Here is a 15,354-nt window from a genome sequence, read left to right as displayed (position 1 = left end):
CTGGAGCTTAAAACAGCCTGACTTCCCCAAGCCCTTGGGAAGCGGCCTCATCGCTCTTTCCCTGGTCCTTCTGATGCAAATCCCCGAAGGAGAATCGGCCGTTGAGATCCCTGAACGAGATGCTGTGTCAGTCCTGCAGCATTGGCTTGGCTGGGGTCCGGGTGCAGGGGGACCCGCCCCATCTCTCTCAGGCGAGGTAATTGTGGGGAGCCGTATGTTGACTTAAAACCGCAGGGATGGAAGGGAGGGGCCGCGGGGGAAAACTTTCTCCATTTTGGCCCTGAGTGACGTCGCAGCTTTTTTCCGCTCTCCCATCAGACGTGCATCCCCTTCAAACCAGACCCCAGGTGCCAAAGAGAGGGGGTCGGGCACTTCCCGGCTGGAGGAGCTTGCAGCCCCTGCCTGCCCCCTGGGGTCGGGCTCAGCGGAGAGGGAGGGGCGCGCGGCGCTAGGGGGAAGTGCCAGCGGCGAGACCGGGCGGGCGGGCCGGACGAGTCACCCGGGGGTCCGGCAGGTGAGGGAGGTGGCGGGGCGGCGGCGGCGCCCGGGGAGCGGCAGCGGGCAGCGGCGGCGGCACCACGTGTCCGGCCGGGGCGGGGCGGCCGGGCGCGCCCTCGGAGCCGAGAGAGCGGCGGCGGTGGCGGTGGCGGCGGCTTGTCGGCCCCGCAGCAGCCGCCGCCCGCAGCCCGCGCCGGCTCAGCGCAGTGTCCTCGCTCCCGTGCCCGCAGGTGCCTCCTCCTGGACGGCGGCAGCGGCGGCGCGGGGACCTGGCGGGCAGCAGAGCTATGGGACCCCTCCGAGAGACCAAGGTAAGGAGAGCACGTCGTGCGGGCGCCGGTGGCAGCGTCCGCGGGCGCCGGAGTAAGGGGGAAGGTGGGCACTGCGGGGCAATGGGCGAACCAGGTGAGGGCTGGAGGGGTGGCGTTCAGAGTCGCGGGGAATGGGGACAAGAGGTGGTGGGGACGCTGGGAGGGCAGAGGGCATTTGCTCAGATGATGAGACCCAGGAGATGGGAAGATGGTACTAGAGGAAAAGATTTGAGGGGTTGACATGAGGATTAAAAGATTGACTTTGGAGGGTTAATCCCATATCCTGAAATTGAGGATTTGGGATCTGGCTCTCAAATGATGTCCGGTGTGTGATGTGAATAAAAAGGATTTGGTGTTCTGGTGACTGAGAAATAAGGTCCCCTACATGTCAGCGACCCAGCATTGGTTCAGGGTCTGCAGTGTGCCGAGAGTGGCTGACGTGGGATACCTGCTGGGTGACTGATGTGCAGCAGAAATCCCGAGGCTGGGTGCGGCTTTCGCCCTGGATGGGTGGATGCCTGAACGACCTCAGGAGTTCCCCGCGGCTGAGGCTTTCCCTTCAATTCCTGTACTGTGCAGACCTCCCGGGGGTGTTTACTTTGGCAGCGACCCTTCCTGGTAAGCCTCGTGGATATGGGCAGGAGGTCATGTTTCCAAATAGTGTTTGTTACCCAATCCAAAGGCCTTTTTCAGTTGCAGAGGTTGGAGGGAGCAGTGAGTTTTTTGCAAAGAGCTCCTCCTAGGAATCCATTTTAACAAGACAGGATAGTGGTGACCCCGAAAAACACGACTTAAGGCTCGTTCTGCTTCTAGATGATATGTCTTGTTGCCTAAGCTTTTAGCCTCAGTTTCCTCATCTGTAAATAGTGATTTAAGTTAGTGTCTTCTCTATGGCCTGGGTTGTAAAGGTCAAATGGGATAATGTTTGGGGAAGCACTTTAAAAATTGGAAAACCTTGCCAAAATATTACTTTTTATGAATTTTTAAAACCAAGGCATCGCCCTCTGTGTTTAATGCTGTGTTCTTAAGGAGAGAGAGAAAACTCTCTTCTCTTGGGTGTCCTATAAGGAAAACAAAAGCTAAACATGATGTAAAAGGTGGAGCCATCTTACTGGGTATTGGATTTTTGTTTGCTTTTCTGTTGGCAACAAGCCTTGTGTACCAGGATATTAATGAATAATTAAGATCCTGGCCGGAAGAGGAGGGATTTGAAAGATAAGTCTGCATGATCTATCAGGAAAGAATTGTTCCAGGTATAGGGGTCTACTCTGAGTAGATAGGAAAGCAGAAATCAGATTGTCACAGCTAATTCAGGGAAAGCAAAATGGAAGTCTAGAGGAAATCAAGTAATAAGCCAGAGTGTGCTGTGAGTAATAAAGAGGCTTTGAGAGAAGCAGAAGCTTGAATGTGATAGAAAAAGCCAGAGTGGGAAGGTGAGTTAGGAATTGCATGGGTGAATGGAATGGCTTTCCTGCTAATGGGTGGAAGTGTGTGTGTGTGTGTGTGTGTGTGTGTGTGTGTGTGTACACCCACGCTCAGGTATGTGTATGTGCTCTTCGGTAGATTGAAAGGATTAGCTCAGTGGCAGAGTTTTGGTGTTCATTTAAGCAACTGAGATAAGGACTGCTCTGTGAAGATTCAATATTCAGAAATGTGATTTCTTAGACACTGAGCCCAGAAGGAACAAACAGGCGTTAAGAGGGGGAAACAAGTTTCCTTTTGTTTTCTTTTTAATGTCCAATTTTGAGAAGGAGCAGAGAGTGCAGCATCATGAGAAGGAGATTTCCCGAAGCCGAATTCCCCGTTTGATTCTTCGGCCCCATCTGCCCCAGCAACAGCACAAAGTGTCCCCAGCCTCTGAGTCTCCCTTCTCTGAGGAAGAGAGCAGAGAGTTCAATGCCAGCAGCTCTGGGCGCTCAGCAAGGACCATAAGCAGCAACAGCTTCTGCTCAGGTATTGTACCCATGGAAGCCACACAATCACGAAGTGTGTGCTCTGCTGGTGCATTGTGAATGGACTGGGGTGTGCCCCTGAGAGCCTGGTTCCACGCTTCTGTTAGTAGGATGAATTGTCTGAGGTTGCACCTTTTTGGCCCTTTTGACCTTCAATACAGCAGTTTCAGCACTAATGGAAATTTGCACCTGTTTTTATATGTTATTCTGGTTTATAATTTACCCCATGAAATCTAACTTTTGTTTCTATGACTGTTTAGAAAAACGATTCCTTTGTTAAATCTGGGAAATGTATTAGCTTGCATTTTTATAATAGCAGCCTTTATAAACCTGTGTACTTCTGATTATAGAATCTCCAAAGACAAAACAGCTCCTAATGAATGAGGTCAGGATCTAGGAGGTTTATATCCCAGGGCCAGCCTGACCTTGTAGTTTAGAGGAAAAGAGCACAGGCTTTGTAATCTGTCAGACCTGAGCTGGAATCCCTGACCTTTTCACCATTTACAACCTGAATGACCTTGGGGAAGTGGCTTAACCTCCTCAAGCCTCAGTTGTTACATCCATAAAATGGGATGATAACACCTACCTTGTACAGTTGCTGTAACGTTGAATGAGACCTAAAGATACTCCTAGTACAGTGCCTGGCTTATAGAGGCGATTAATACTGATGGTTCTTAAAAAGATGAACTAGGGATGTCAATTTTGGCACACGATTAAGGAAGTTTTCTTAAAGTTGTGAGCACATTTGGTAAAGGCACAAATCTCTTCATAGCTTCTGAAGGTGCCGCCATTATCAACGACAGAGCCAATTACAACCCATTAAGGCACACGACTTGGAATGACTTGTATTCTTCGAGAAGTATTAGAAAATTGGGTAAAATTTAAAATTGGGTGAAATGTCTTGTGAGTAATAAAGAATGTTTCATAGTGGATAATTTTTAGGGCTTATTTAGGGAAAATGTGATTTGAAGGTTAACATATGTTCGCGGAGGGACATGTGAACCAAGATGCTGTGATTAATGCCCTAATTTTGCAGGATTCAATATTCCATTATTTTTAGTGTCAATATATTTTTCAGAGTTCTTTTAAGTACAGCTTTGGATTTCTTATATAATTTCATGAAATAATTCTATCCCATGCATAAATTGTACATTAAAAATACTATGCTGCCAATTTTTTTTTTCTCTGTAAAGCCTCAGATTTTCTGCTTGATTCTTGAAAAAAAAATTCTATCAAAATAATATATTTTAAAGCTCCTTTCTTGCCATTTGGATTATGTGAATCTAGTTTAAAATCAAGACCCACTGATGGTTGCTTGATACTCTTGCAAGAAAAAAACACAAAGATACCTAGAACCTGAAAGCATGTTTGCAGAAGTCAGTGCTGTTTACTTTAACTCCATTTGGAGCTCAGGAATCACTCTGTTTGAGTGTGGATGAACCCAGGGGATATCATTTCAAACTGACATGCTTTGTTTACATAACTCCATTCCACATTTATTCCTGATATTGGCTCTCCATAATCGTTTTCTCTGTGACTGAGACTGACTTCAGGGTGAGTAGTGTTCGGAAAAAAAAAAAAAAAAAGATGGTCAAACAAAAGAAAAACTCCACATATATTTTAGAAAATGTATTGGGCAAACCAATAAAATTATTAATTTTGGTTATGACTCATTCTCTCCAAGACCCGTTCCTGGATGATCTCTCCTTTCCTGGGGACCTGTCTCCCACTAAGGCCATAATGCTGTACATGAAAATCGAAAGTAGATATTGATCCTTCTGCCATTAACTAGCTGAGAATTGAGTGGCAGAAGCATCTTATTATGGGCATCTGTAAATCTGTCTTTCCATCTTTAGCCTCGCATGCAGTCTCTGGGTAGCATTCCCTCTGTTCCTGGGCGTCATCTTTCCATGTTGGTACTTCCCCAAGGTTTGGGTCGGTGCCTTTCCTTCTTCACCTTCTTTTTCTACAGAGCCCCCATAGACCCCACGACAGCTTTGAGTGCTGCGGTGACTAAAATTGACAGGAACCCCCTTTGGGGGTGTGTTAATGATGCTTTAGGAGGTCAGTCTGTGGATGGGCAATAAATGGGTTTGGTATTATGGGGAGCATTAAAGCTGCAGGCAGGGAGGGAGAGAATGTACAACATGTCCAACCAGCAGGGGGAAATAGCTGGTTTTGATCCAGCCACTTCAACACTGAGGCCACAGTATGTGTTGGCTGTTTGATCATGGCATTTAAGTTAGAGACCAAGGTACATGGAAACATTAAAAATGCCATCCTCTGCTAGGATTAAACTAAAATAATTTAGAGATATGCTGTAGCTTCATGGCCTTGGAGTGATCATTCTGCATTAGCTTGTGTTCTTTATAAATCATCACATTCACTAATGCGAAAGGGGACATGCAGAGTTAGGGGGAGTCTTACAATCAGGTCGTGAAATCATGGAGGAACACAATGCAATTTAATTTGAAAATTACGTTTTCACAACTGCAAACTAGAGACTCTTTCCGCAAATTTGTATCAAAGGCATTAATTGTGAAGAGCATCATATGTTCTAAGATAACTCAGTTTTAAAAAGAAGGATGTGGTTTTACATGAAATTAAATTTACCTTATATAAAGAATTATCCTTTATTTTGAGAGTCTGGCTTTCCTATCCTTTATATATTATATTATATTATATTATATTATATTATATTATATTATATTATATTATATTATTTATTATATCATATCATATATCATATCATTATTTTATAATGTTATAACAAAAATCATGGTGGTGGATGGTGGTTAAGCTTGAGCAAAACAAATGACAACTCCACATTGGTGTGTTCTCCACATCTATCTTATGTTTTTCTTTTAATTTTACTGATCTGTGAAATTAAAAGACCAGGAACCGTGTATTTTCAAAGTGACCTGTCCATTTTTGCCTACTCTCTGCATTCCTTCCCCCACTCCACTGCCTTTCCCTTATCTTCCCCCCGGGAGTCCTGACAAGGAACAGTTAATGACTTGATATTCTATATGCTAATTTGCGTGTTGTATCTCTCTCATTTCAGAGAAAGGAGTTGTGTGTGACCTTTTGCAATTCATTTGGGGTGTAGCCCCAAAGAGCGTTTCTTTTAATAGCTTCTCATTAACAGAATTTCTTTGAAGATATGCCTGTGTTTTGTGCATTTCATCGGACATCATTCTCCCGATAAAACAGTCTATCCTTTACAGTTTGTATTTAGTCTTAGTCACTGGGACCTTAATTGGGCACAGTTAAGTTTATATGGTATTGGAGGCCAGGCCCTACCTATTCTGTGTGCATGGCAAGTAAAATATTATAAATTCTTGGTAAATATTAACTAAAGTTTAAAAAAAGGAAGAATACATAAGGAAGTACAGTTAATCGTAAGTCAGTAGAAACAAAGCATGCTTTCATGTCCCCTCTTTTAATTTATTTTTTTAAGATTTATCTATTTATTTATATTTAGAGAGAGGGAGACAGAGAGTGTGCAGGGGGAGGGGCCAAGGGAGGAGAGAACCTGAAGCAGACTCCCCACCGAGCGCAGAGCCCACTGCAGGGCTCCATCCCAAAACCCTGAGATCTTGACCTGAACCGAATTCAGAAAGTTGGACACTTAAATGACTGAGCCACCCAGGTGCCCCCTACTTTTTTTTTAAACAGTTTTTGTGACCGGTGGTTCAGAATACCATCACCACATCTTCCTTCCCCCAACCCCCGTACCCCCTTGTTTCTTGTTTTAACACGCCATGGGAAGTGATAAAATCCATGTTTGTGATTTGTGTCCTGGGTGTGGCCCATTGAATTAGTCCTCTGTCCATTCTTCTCCCCTCTCTTTGATGGTAGTGAATTCTGTTTGTCACCCTACCATGACTCCAGCCACTCTTGGAAAAGCCCAGGACCTGGATAAGTCAGTCATCACCCCCGTCAGTCACCTGACATGGTTAGCAGCACGCTGGGCATTCCTCCGTGCTTAGTTGAGGTAATAATTACCCCTTGCAGCTGGGAGGCAGATGGATTGCCGGGTTTTACTCTAGTTCTCCTTGGGGTGCCTTGTAAACATGGCAGGTGGAACAAATTATGTATAGAGAACACTGGTGGTTTTATGGGAGACCAGTGATTTCTCGGAGTTATTTCCATGTTGTTAATGTGCACACACAAATACATAGGCAAGTTTGGGACTTAACGCATTAAACACATGTACCGGGTCAATATACTCACTGGTTAGGTTCCAGGATTCTCTGCAGTTGAATCCTGAGTAAGGTGTTTGTGGAAAGTATTTTGGTTTTTACAGTGGCTGGGAAGAAATCCTTCTTCCAGTGCCAGTGACCTGGAGGTACTCATCATTGCTGTTTGTGGGAAGAACAATTAAGGCAAATTACAACCTGACTAGTACCCTGCTGCGACATGACAATACCTCCAAAAATTTGCCAGGCCTTGCCAAACAGAAATATTTCCACTTTGCTTTTGTCCAGTTGAGGAAACTTGGCATCTGGATAGAGTAAACCTTTGAACATAATAATCAGAATGGAGATGAGCTGCTTCAGCTAAAGTGAGCTGTTAATACCGAATTACACTATAATTGAATGACTGCCAACCTGCTGTGAAGAAAAAAACAAAGACCCTAAGATTTTAGTATCCTTTTAATGAGTAGGGGACCCAGGCACTGTTGTGTAATATATATTCCAGGTGCTTAGCTGCCTCAGCCGCAGAAATAAGTACCCTAATGATATAGGTTACAAATGAAGGGTACATGGGCAGTATTTCCTAGAGGGTGTGGTGACCGCAATTAAGAGGGCAAGAGCAAAATTTTTTGCCATTTAATAATAGTAATACTTAGCAGCGGGGACAGTAAATGATAATCATGATGGAATTGGACCAGGCCCGAGAGCAGATTATGGTATTTAACGTGAAAATCTTTTATGTTCTAACATACTAAGATTGTCCTAAAACAATCTGGATTGTTTCTCAATTTCAGCGAATGGTGTTTGTCTACTTTTGAATCCTCAGGAAAGCTTGTTAAAAATGCAGATGCCTTGGCCCCACCCTAACCTATTATCCCAGAATGGGAGGACCCAGGAATCTGTATTTTATAGGCTTTCCAGATGACTCTTGTGCCTCATGAAGTGTGTTTGGGAATTTGAGATGAGGGATGTGAAGGGTATGCCCCAGTGGCATCACAAGATGAAGTGAGATCATAGATGATAGAAGTGGCCAGCTAAGCTGTTTAAACTCATGGCATGGGGCAAGGAAATTGCCTCCACATTGCCTGGAAATGATAGCTTCTCACTCTGTATTTACAATTCCCATGTCATTAGTCTTAGCATTAATATTTTTTATACCTACATTATTGGTGTAACCTGTGTCCAAGTGGTAGACAAGTAAAGGGGAAGGAAAAGGTATTTTCTTCCGTTATTTTCCTGTATAATCCTGTCTCTCTCGATCCACCATCTCTAGCATACTTCTCTTTTGCACTTACTTTCTTTGGTATTAGGATGATTCGGGGTACACTGAAAGCAGGTATACTGGGTACACTCTTGGTGAAGACCCCGTGGATTCACGGAAAGAGGAAAAAGAGGAACTGTAGCCTGGGAGTAACAGGACATTGACCTTTTTTTGTAAGCTTCCACAAAAATGTAGTATCCAATACACATTTATTAAATGCCTGATGAGGAGCAGAATTGTGCTATAGCCATGATAGTGAATAAAACACAGAGACTGAAAAATCAATTACTGTCTTAAGCCTGGTGCCAAGAAATAAGTGGGATAACACGCCTTTAGATGCGATTCCCACATGACAGCCTTTACTCACCTGTTTGGTTTCCCTGTCCCTTTTATCTATGCCTACTCTACACACACTTCTTCCTTGTAAGTTGAGTTTATTGCTCCATTTATTATCAACCTTGGCCTCTCACATTTCATAAACCCAAGCATTCAAAGAAGTAACATTAATTAGTGTGGTGTAGTGGATAAACATGAGCATTGGCATCATAGACCTGAGTTAAAAGCATGAAACGAGATTAGCAAGGTAGGCCAGGCCACATCAGGAAAGGTTTTATATGTTGTGCTAACCCCGATCCATGAGATCAAGGATCTATACAGAAACTAGACAAGTAATGTAGAGAGTGAGTCCACTTGGATAGATGACAATAGAGGGGACTCCAGAACTGGACAGCATGTGCTCCTTCTAACAATATTCAATATTTTTAAAATTCAGGTTTTTTACTAATTCTGCTAGCTAAGTACCATGTATAAATAGCCAAATGTGGCTCATGGGCTGCCATTTTGCAATTCCTAAAGATCTTGCAGAGTCATGGAAGGGTTTTCAGCAAGAAAGAGTTGTGACTAGATTTAGAATTTAGAAAAATCCTTCTGATTATGTGTTGGACAGTAGATGGAAGGAAGCAGGAATGATGGCAAGGTGCCTGCCTGTTTGAAGGCCATTGTGGCAGTCTAGTTAAAGACCGTAAAATGATATGGGAGAGGATTTGAGGGCTAGAGCATATGGGTCTTAGTCACCAATTGCAAGTGGAAGGGGCAGGAAAAAGTTGTATCTAAATTTCCACCGGATGAACACAAATGGAGCAGCAGGACTGGGAAGAAGGACACTGCGGCAAGTTAACGAGCTCAGATTAAGCTTTGTTGCATTTGAGATAAAGGGAAAGGTCTGGAACTCCGAAGAGAAGTCAGAGATATTGGTAGCTGAAGTCCAGGGAGTTGATAATATTACCCGAGGGCAGTGCATGGAGAAAGATTAGAGGCCCAAGGCTAGACCTCTGAGATAAAGCAGGAGTAGACAGAAAAAGGAAACCAAGGCACCCAAGAAAGAGTTCAGAGAAGAAGGAGGAGAGTCAAGAGTGACAGTGTCTCTTATCCTAACGGGAGAGTTTCAAGAAGAAAGTGGCCAACAGCTTCTGATGTCACAGCAAGATTAAAGAAGGGGTGCACTAAAAGGTGTTCAAGGATGAAATCACCAGGTTATTGGTGATCTTAGGCAGAAACAATCCCAGAAAATCGGAGGGAGGGAATCCAAACTGCATCATGCTGAGACGTGAATGGGAGGTGACAAATAGAGTGTAGACAACCTTATAAAACAAACTTGGGTGGGAAAGAGGAAATAGAAAGGATGAATACTTACCATTTACATCAACATGGATGGAACTGGAGGGTATTATGCTAAGTGAAATAAGTCAATCAGAGAAAGACAATTATATGGTTTCAGTCATATGTGAAATATAAGAAATAGAGCAGAAGATCATAGGGAAAGGGAGGAAAAACTGGGAACAAATCAGAGAGGGAGCCAAACCATTAGAGACTCTTGACTCTGGGAAACAAGCTGAGGGTTGTGGAAAGGGAGGTGGGTGGAGGGTTGGGGTAACTGGGCGATGGGCATTAAGGAGGGCACGTGATGTGATAAGCATTGGGTGTTATATGCAACTAATAAATCATTGAAAAATACACCAAAAAAAAAAACAAACAAGTGTAGCATTTATAGTAAAGATAAGAGTATTGTGATAAAGTTTTTAGGCTGAGGGGAAGTAGATAAGAAAAAAAGACACAGACACACACACATGGAGGGGGAGAGAGAGAGAGGGATTGAGAGAGAATAGAAAAGTGTTAACTTCGTTACAAGACTGGGGGTGAACCCAAAAAGACGTGTATAGGAAGAAAAGAAAGGCTGGATGTGAATATAGGTAAGTGTATTTACAGGTCAGGGTAGGTAGCTGAAGGATATATTTCATAGCTAGGTTACGTGCCCCTCGATGCTTCCTCTGTCATATCACATGACCAACCTGGTTTTTAAATTTCAAATTTAGTTACCTGAATCCCCAGTAGACTGTAAGCTCCATGAAGGCAGGGACAGCATTGTTCCCTGCACTATACCAGACATATAGCAGTTGCTTAATAAGTATTCATTGAAATTTGGTAGGAGGCATAATTATGAGAACAGGACAAGTATTTTCATTCATTTAATAAAATTTATTGAGAGTCTTAGTAGTTGGGAGAATAAAACAACTAGAACAGTACCCAATACTCAACTTAATGGGCTTATTAAATGAGAGAAACATTCCTGTCCTTGAGAGTTCAGCCTCTCTAAATGTCAAAAAGAGTAATCTCTGTATGAGAACCATGACTCCAGGGCTGTGGGTACCTAGAAGAGAGATCTCTTTGCTAGGAAAATCAGAAAATGCTCCACTCACAAACTGGCACTTGCAAGCCATGAGAAAAACCAGCAGCCCGGTTTGGAGTCAAGAAGGAAGTTAGCACAAAGCCACACACCCACATTTCCCAGAACTACAACTGGACACGAACCACCACCCCACCCTACTGAGGTGCTTTTGAGAAAGCGCCAGTCTCCTCCCACTGACCCAGGGGAGACCTGGCGCACTCAGGTATGCAAGGCTGCTGATTGGCAGGGGGCTTTGCTGGCCCCCAGGCACAGCAACTGCTCCACACCCCCCCTGCCGCTCAGCTTGGCTGCCTCCTGCTCAGAGACACAGCGCACCCCTCTTCTGCCAGAGGGGAGAGAGACACCTGTCCCAGCTGCTGCTCACAGGGCTGGACAGTCTTAGTGCCCCAGGCTCCACTGCCTGGGGTTACACTCCTCTGGCTGACTGCTCTCTTTTTTTAAATTTTTTTTTTTGAGTATAGTTGACATATCATGTTACATTAGTTTCAGGCGTAGAACATAGTTCAACAACTCTGTACCTTATGCTGTGCTCAGAGCGTAGCTACCGTCTGTCACCATGTGATGCTGAAACAGTGCCATTGATTATATTCCCTGTGCTGGACCTTTTACCCCCGTGACTTGTTCTTTCTATAACTGGAAGGCTATAGCTCCACTCCCCTTCACCCATTTTCCCCATGCCCCATCCCCTCCCCTTCTGCAACCACCAGTTTGTTCTCTGTATTTCTAGGTCTGAATGCCTGCTCTCTCTTTTTAGGGAACCCAAACCAAGCTTTCCAGTGCATCCCAGTGCTTAGCGCGTGGGCTCATCCACACTCACCCCCCTCCCTGCAGAAACTCATCCTCCAGGCTTTTCCCTGCTCAGTGTGAGTTTTCCTCGGGCTCCTCCTTTTTCCTGGCTGGCTCAGGCTTTACTCCGTCTTTTTGTGTGGGTGCCCTTACAGTTAGCCTTCCTCACAGACACTAACCTAACCCTTAGAATTCTTGAGTCTGGGGACCCTAACCCACCCTTCTATTTATTCTGAAGTGTTTGTGAGGATTCTATTGTTAACGCTAATTATTGTATCTTTTTAAACTCAAAAGTAATAAAAATGTGCAAACACATTGAGTGGAGGTAATCACATTTACAGGTTTTATTTTGTTTTGCTTTTTGCCAAAGTGAGATCATGCTTTGTTGATCTGTGATCCTTTCTGTTGATTTGTTAAGTGACTACTTACTGAACATCTGTTGTGGGCAAGGCGCTATCCCGGAGCCGCTCTAGAGTGATGGACAATTGTGACGGAACCCTTGCCCTCCAGGAATGCGTATCCAGGCAGTACCCATACGTGTCATTGCTTGTCAGAGAAGTCGCCTCACTCATTGTGATGACGGCACGTACTCCACCCTGGGGAAGGCCGTCCTTTATTCGGCCATTCTTCTGCAGACGGATGTTTTGTCTGTGGGGGTAAATTTCATAAAATTCAGAATCTTATTTTATTAATATCACTGGAATTAGACTGTTATATGAGCATATCTCTCTCTCTCTTTGTTCCCTTTTTTAAACAAAGTAAATACCACGATATCCATGTATTACCTAAAACAATTATTTTTTAAAACAATTTTTTTTTCAAATAGAAAAAACCCAAATGTAACAATTGCAGGAACTGGGAGTATTGTTTTATCCTTCACTTTCTTCCATTGGTATCCCTTATGCCTTCTTGACTCACTATGTTCAGATTCTCAATGTGAGAAGAACAGAACAGAAGGAAAAATATTTACATTGCTGCAAGACAGCTAACTGTACTTCAGGTGTCCTTGGAGTGGTTTGCAGTGTCCTTGTTATAAAGTTTTCAAGAGATTACAAGATAGCTTCTTGGTCTGTGTCTTTGTCTCGCTCTCCGCTTTCCTTCTGATCCTTCCATCTCCCCTTCCATCTCCCCATCTCCCTCTCTCCCATCTTCTCCCACAAAGGAACCTAAAAATAAATAAAATAAATAAATAACTATGTCTTTAAGAAGGCGTGGCTTGGAAGCTGCAGATAAACTCCTATTGCTAAGGAGAAGGAAGGTCAGATGTATTAGTAACATGCCTATTTTGGAAAGATAATAACCCTACAAAGGACAGAGCAGGAGAAATGGAAGCTTGCCGGATAGATTCCTTCCCCACAGTCCCTGCCAGGGACACCTGTCTTGGGACAGTGACACAGCCACCCTGCTCCCTAGTTTCCACACCAGCTCCTCCCTCACCAGAACTCCCCCAGAGATTCTTTCCTCACACTACATTCACTAGTTGGCCCAAGGTGTTTTCCTCTCCAAATTCCTTCCCCTCTGGCTGCTAACACAAATCAAACAACTTGAAGCTTGGTAAAAAAAAAAAAAACAAAAACAAGTAGAGGCCCTTGTTTCCAAGACAGCACAAGTCCTATGAAGAAATGGAGACTTGCCTCCCTTCACTTCGTCTTCCTCTACTGCTGAGGGCTGCACCAGAATGACGTATGGGAGCACTTGAAGCTCCAGAATAGCTCAGAAATCCCGGGAATGTTTACATGTGAGATGATTATTTTGTGTCCAAGAAACCAGGGAGACATTCATTAAATAATTATTCCCTCTCCATCGTTATAGATGTAGGTGACAAGTCTTGGTGGAAGGGGTTCATCTGCATTCCTTCCTCAGCCCGTTTCCATCCGCTCACACATACAATCGCTCGAGTATACACCCCCTTAAAAGAAAATAAGCTGCTTTTGACCCCTCATCTCCTTGTGCCTGCCATCATGTTTCTCTGCTTCTCTTCACAGCAAAACTCCATAATTTGCCCTTGTTAAGCATGTGGGTGACCATGCTGGCAGATCTTTCTCCTGTCCGCCCTCATTTTCCTTGACCTCCCAGCAGCACTCAACACAATTGAACAACCCCTTCTCTTAGGAAGGATTTTTCCTCCTCAGCTTCTGCGGTCCCAATACTCTGAGGTTCCTCCTACCTCTGGAGTCACTCCTTGGACCGCATAGCTGGCTCCCCACTCTCCCTGTCCCCGTAGTGTCACATTGCCCTCTTCTCCTCCTGTCCTCCCCAAGGGTGGCCATCTTTAAATTGCTCAGCTTTAGGTTGGTGATGTTCTTAGCCTGTCCCCTGAGCTTCAGTCTCTCATACCCAACTACCTACTTGATATCTTCAAGGTCATTGTTAATTTGTGCCTCAAATTTAACATATCAAAAACAGATTTTTTTTTTTTTTAGAGAGACAGCTTGAGGTGGGGGAGGGGCAGAGAGAGAGAGAAAGAGGGAGAGAGAATCTCAAACAGACTCCACACTCAGTACAGAGCCTGATGCAGGGCTTGGTCTTACCACCCTGAGATCAGGACCTGAGCTGAAGTCAAGAGTTAGTCTCTTAACTGACTGAGCTGCGCAGGTGCCCCTCAAAAACAGAATTCTTGGCTTCAGCCCCTACACACTCATAAACCCATTTTCTCCAACTCAGAAATGGCCACCATGGACCAGTTGCAAAAAAACCTCAAGCCATCCTTGATCTCTTCCTATTTTTCAATATCATGAGTTAAATGCTTTGGATTATTTTTCCAAAATATATCCCAAATTCATCTACTTTCTTAAATTTTCCCTGCTACCAACTAGTCAAACCACTGTCATCTCTGATTTCCACGATGGCAGGGGCTTCTGCACATTTACTTGCTCTGGCTTGTTCATTCCTAAACCACAGCATAGTGGCTAAGAAGAAGGCTTTGGAGTCAGGCTGTTTGGATTCTTACCATGGCTCTACCACTTACTGAGTGCAACCCCGGGCAGGTGGCATAATCGCTAGTGCTGGTTTTATATGCCTCTGCAAAGCAGGATGATACTAGTGCCCATCTTGAAGGGATATTAGACTCTGTTAGTTAAGACTTGTGTTAGGTGTCTAGAACATGCCTGGTACTTAGTAGGCACTCAGTAAATATTAGCCAGATACCCTATCACTACTACAGTCTGTTCTCCACAAACCAAATTGTTGTCATCTGCTTAATGCACGTTATGGCTTCCATCACACTTAACATAAATTTAGGATTCCTGGTCTACGGTCCTGCATGTGATCGGGCTTCTATGTCCCTCAACCTCGTCATCAGTCTTCTCTCCCTCTCTGCCTTCCCAGCTTCCTTTCAGTTTCCTCAATGCACCAAACTCCTTGTTGTTCACTCTGCCTGAAGTTCTTTTCCTTGCCTTTTCCGTGATTAGTTCCTTCTCATTTTTTGGTCTCAGCTCAGATTACCTCCTCAGGGTCTACCATGACACCCTGTCTAATGAAGTGCCTTCCCACCCCCCACCTAGCTAGTCTATATAATATCACCCAGTTTGTTTCATTAATAGTACATCACAGTCACATATCTTCTCTATGGATTTCTTGTTCTACTTGTTTATTAACTGTC

At 44.1% G+C, this 15,354-nt stretch overlaps 1 protein-coding gene across 10 annotated transcripts in view; it reads left to right on the top strand.

The window, feature by feature from the left end:
- The first annotated feature begins 259 nt into the window (after positions 1-259).
- The window catches only part of SYBU (syntabulin), a 70,938-nt gene continuing 55,843 nt past the window's right edge, over positions 260-15,354 (top strand). Inside the window, exons 1-3 of one of the 10 annotated variants that reach the window (XM_048212450.2) lie at positions 265-347; positions 729-809; positions 2,561-2,762. In XM_048212450.2, the coding sequence (XP_048068407.1) occupies positions 786-809; positions 2,561-2,762 (226 nt within the window). In that variant the 5' untranslated portion in view covers positions 265-347; positions 729-785. Of the gene's footprint in view, positions 348-489; positions 515-606; positions 810-966; positions 2,243-2,557; positions 2,763-15,354 lie in introns of those variants that run through there. The other 9 variants (XM_044382630.3, XM_057307713.1, XM_044382631.3 and 6 more) reach the window with 9 other exon arrangements.

Source organism: Ursus arctos, unplaced genomic scaffold (genome assembly GCF_023065955.2).
Source record: "Ursus arctos isolate Adak ecotype North America unplaced genomic scaffold, UrsArc2.0 scaffold_6, whole genome shotgun sequence".
Lineage (NCBI taxonomy): Eukaryota > Metazoa > Chordata > Mammalia > Carnivora > Ursidae > Ursus > Ursus arctos.
This window is presented reverse-complemented; position numbering and strand designations above follow the sequence as displayed.